Raw genomic sequence first — 4,371 nt, 5'->3', positions numbered from 1 at the left:
AAATTCACCCTAGTGATTTTTTACAAGGGTACAAATTAGTTCAATGGAAAAAATATAGGCTTTTCAACAAATAATACCAGGACAATTGCACATCCATTAGCAAAAACGTGAACCTCTACCTAAGTCCCATGCCTTATTAAAAAGTAATTCTAAGTGGACAATGGATTTAAATAAAAAATATAAAACTATTTAAAGTTTTTTTTTTTAACAATGAGACATATACAGCTTTATTTAATAATCTGTAAAAAGTTGTACTCTGGCAGAGTACAGTATTCCCTATCTCGGCTGAAAGCAAACATTATGTCTGAAAAGCCCCCTCCTAAGATCCGGAACTGTGTAACCCTGAGCTTATATCTGATGCCCTCAAGAGCTGGGCCCTTGCTGTGTGGCAGCTGGTTTCATCCTCCTCCCAGCAATACTCTGGCTGGCTGCAGCCCCTCGCACAGCAGTCCGCTAAGCACAACTGTAGCTGCACAGGCTGCCCTTACACACCGGCCCCTTCCCTCTCTTCTTTAAGAATTGTCAAGAATCTTTCTGAGAAATAGGTTCTGTACCAACTTCACTTCGCTTCCACTATGTCAGCTGAAGTCAAGGGTGTGCCTGAGACACATGATATTCCGCTGAGGTCTGTGCCTCTTCGCCCAGCTGGTTCTCACCATCTGCATAATTTTCAGGCCACACCTCTCCTTTTTCAGAGGACTGAAGGGTAGAGAAACACTCTTCATCACAGACCCAGGAGGCACTTCTTGGGGCTATCTTGTAAGTGATATCAGACACTGTGGCGACAGCAGCTCTGCTCTGGCACAGCAGAGGCCTGGTATTTTGTTTTCCATCTTCCTGTGCTAAGAGAGGGCAGTAATGATGCCACACTCACTTCTTAAGAAAAACTCCATGTTGCATCAGAACTTCATCATTCATGGGCTTCTAAAAGAATATGTCCCTCCCTTTTATTTACAGAATAACATATATGAATGCATTTGGACAGGAGGTGACTGGCCACCCTGCCTGCCTCTCTATGTTAACAGGCTCCCTTCTATTGGTCACAGTCAATGTAAACACGATCTTCCACATTTCTCAGAGCTCCTGAAGTCACTGCAAATCGTGTTGACCAATCTGGAACCAAAAGAGAATGCAGTGGCCTGCCCAACCTAGAAACCTGTTCTGTATATTTCCCTTAAAAACACCATTGAAAATGAAAAAGAAAAAAGGTCCCCTTTTTTTGCAGAAGCTCTACAAGAAAGCGTATCTAAAATCACAGAACTATGCACACACAGACACAGACACGCGGGCTCACACACATACATCAGAATCAAAGAATCTTGTCAGATATGTAGTTGGGAAAGCACAAGGAAAGGCTGACAAGAGAAGATATGGAAATTCGATCGGCTAAAGATGCTGGAATGTTACAGTGATGGCAAGGAAGTGGTTCTTGGTACATACAAAAAGGAGGGCGGGCAGGCAGAGAGAATGATAAATCCAGGATACCAGAGACTGTCAGTTGGCCATGCAGGAGTTAAAGATAGATGCCAGTTTGCTGGATGAAATGTTATATTATGGAGTGGTTGTCTGAAGGAGGGTGGACTTGCATGGTCCAGGGGAGGAGTATCTGCTTAGCAGGACACCTCCATGGTCTGGTGTCTGTCCACAACATCAGGGGATTCAGAGGATTCTTGAGTTCCATCTGACTGATTGCTGGTGACAGATCGGCTGAAGGCACTTTCTCCAGAGCCGATGCTACTCGAGGTTGAGTGGGTTCGTGATCGGGCGAGCCGGGTCATGCTGGCAGATGGTATGTAGCCCATTCCCTGCAAAAAGTACTTGAAGGCCTTGGTGAGCTTTCCAGGCTATACTACTTGGGGCAGTCCACCACAGTCTGCCATCTTTAGCAAAGTTGTGTTTATAGGGTTCAGGCGAGAGTTGCATTCAACCACAGCCTCAACTGCAGGTGAACTGTCCCCTATCACCAATAGAGTAGAACACTTTAATGTCTTCGATTTGTTATCGTTTTGGCCCAGCAAGGGTCTTTCAATCTCTAGGTCTCTGCGTCCGTTATAAGAACCCAGGAAGAGCTGTAGGTTTTCTTGATTGATATCTTGGGCAATATGCAGCCTGTAGGTTTGAATCAGGTCCAAGTTGGCCTGCAACTCTTCCTGACCAAAGTGATGAGCCAAAATAATGTCCACAACATTGGTGGTCAAGCCTGAGAGTTTGGAAGCTGCCCAGTCAATCCAGCCTTTAGCACAAGGGTCAACGTTAATGAGCACAAGGCCTTCCACGAGCTCTGGATGATTGAGTGCAAATTTGCTGAGGATGTAAGCTCCAGCTCCGACTCCAATCCCAATGATGCTTTTCAGACTTAAGTGGGTAAGAACAGGAGGCAGCATTTCAGCCAACTCATCCATTGTGGGGTACTGGTACCCTGTTGGGAAAGAGGGTGCACCTTCCTGCTGGCCTGGGGCATCCACGTGACAGACAGCAAAGTGCTGGGTGATCTCTTGCATATCTTCAAAGTTAAAGAATGCATTGAAACAGGATTTATGATTGAGGCCAATGTCATGGTATGTCAGAATAACTGGTCTGTTTCCCTTTGGTAGGCCTCTGATGGTGACATGGACCACACCATGAGTTGTTTCTATGTCATGTTCCTGACAGTCAAAGTCCTGGAAGTTTCGTGTACCAGTCTTATCATTTAGAAGTGGTTTGATCTCTGTGAGTTGAACATCCTGAAGTTCATCCATGAGGACAGATGAGAGCAGAGGATTCTCAAGAATAAATCAGTAACTCTGAGGCGCAAGCAACCGCCAGCAGTGCAGCAGCGGCGGCGGCGGCGGCGGCGGTGGCGGCGGCGGTGGCGGCGGCGGCAGCGGCGGCAGCGGCAGCGGCAGCGGCAGCAGCAGCAGCAGCAGCAGCGACGGCAGCTGTGAGAGGGGCGGGGAAGGCTCTGAAAACTATTTAAAGTTTTTAAGAAGAAACAAAAGACAATATCTTCAGGACATAGAGCTAAGCTAAGTGTCCTAAGACATAAAGCTAAAAGCACAGAGAAAACTGGATAAATTGAACATCAAAATTAACATGTTTGCTCCATGAAATAAGCTAAGAGGATGATATCCACAATGAGCTATCAACACACATCTATTAAAATGGCTAAAATTTTAAATAGTGACAAAACCAAATGCTGAGAATGCAAAGAAAGAATCTCTCATACATTTCTGATGGGAATATAAAATGATACAGTCAGTCCAGAAAACAGTCTGATGGTTTTTCAATGAGCCTAAACATGTGCTTACAAAATAACCTAGTAGTTGCACTGTTGGACATTTAGCCACCCAAAAATGAAAACTTACATTTACACAAGAACCTATACACAAATGCTCACCACCACTTTTTCATAATAGCCCAAACCTGAAAACAATCAAAATTTCCTTCAATGGGTGAATGCTTGAAAAGAAAATCTCCGGTGCATCCACCAGTGAAATAGTATTCAGCAATAAAAAGTAACCATTAATACACACAACGTAGATGGTTCTCAAGGAAATTATCCTTAGTGGGAAAACATCAATATCAAAAGTTTGCATGCTGGGCACCTGAGTGGCTCAGTCAGTTAAACATCTAATTTTGGCTCAGGTCATGATCCTAGGGTCCTGGGATTGAGTCCCACCTCAGGCTTCCTACTTTCAGCGGAGTCTGCTTCTCCCCCGTCCCTTCTCCCCTGACTCCTTTCAATATCTGTCTCTCTCTCTCTCAAATAAATTACTAAAATCTTAAAAAAAAAACAAACAGGTGCATATGGTATGATTCTATATTCTGTATGGCACCATATGACATCTTGGAAATGACGAAACTCTAGAAATGAAGGACAGTTAATGGTTCCTAAAAGACAGGGTCATGGGAAATTTTCACGGTAATGGAACAGTTCCATATCTGATCATAGTGCTACATAAAAATATATATAAGATCTAATTGCATAGAACTACGCACATACACACACAAATGAGTGCATATAAAAACTGCTGAAAATGGAATGAGGTCCATAGTCTAAATAACAGAACTGTATCATGTCAGTTTCCTGAGTTCAATATTGTACTGCAATTACATAACATGGCCCCATTAGTGGAAGGTGGGGGAAGGGTAAATGAGACTCTCCCTACTATTTTTGCAACTTTCTGTGAGTCTATAGTTATTTTCAAATTAAAAGGCTTTTAAAAGCTAAAAAAAGTTAAAAAATGAAAACGCAATCCACACATGAGAACAAAATATCTGCAAAAACCTATATTTGACAAAGGACTTATGTCATTAATCCATAAATTAATCTTAGGACTTAAGAAAAATACAACTAGCCCAATTTAAAAAAGAAAAAGGACAAAATATTTG

At 43.0% G+C, this 4,371-nt stretch overlaps 1 protein-coding gene across 1 annotated transcript; it reads right to left on the bottom strand.

Annotated features, from left to right (window-relative positions):
- Nucleotides 1-206: 206 nt before the first annotated feature.
- LOC125096089 (protein NDRG3-like) lies at nt 207-2,920 on the bottom strand. Its single transcript, XM_047722757.1, is given in 2 exon segments — nt 207-2,823; nt 2,893-2,920. A coding segment is annotated over 1 exon segment (1,128 nt). The 5' UTR covers nt 2,739-2,823; nt 2,893-2,920; the 3' UTR covers nt 207-1,610.
- Between the last annotated feature and the right edge of the window lie 1,451 nt (nt 2,921-4,371).

This window comes from Lutra lutra, chromosome 3 (genome assembly GCF_902655055.1).
Source record: "Lutra lutra chromosome 3, mLutLut1.2, whole genome shotgun sequence".
NCBI lineage: Eukaryota > Metazoa > Chordata > Mammalia > Carnivora > Mustelidae > Lutra > Lutra lutra.
This window is presented reverse-complemented; position numbering and strand designations above follow the sequence as displayed.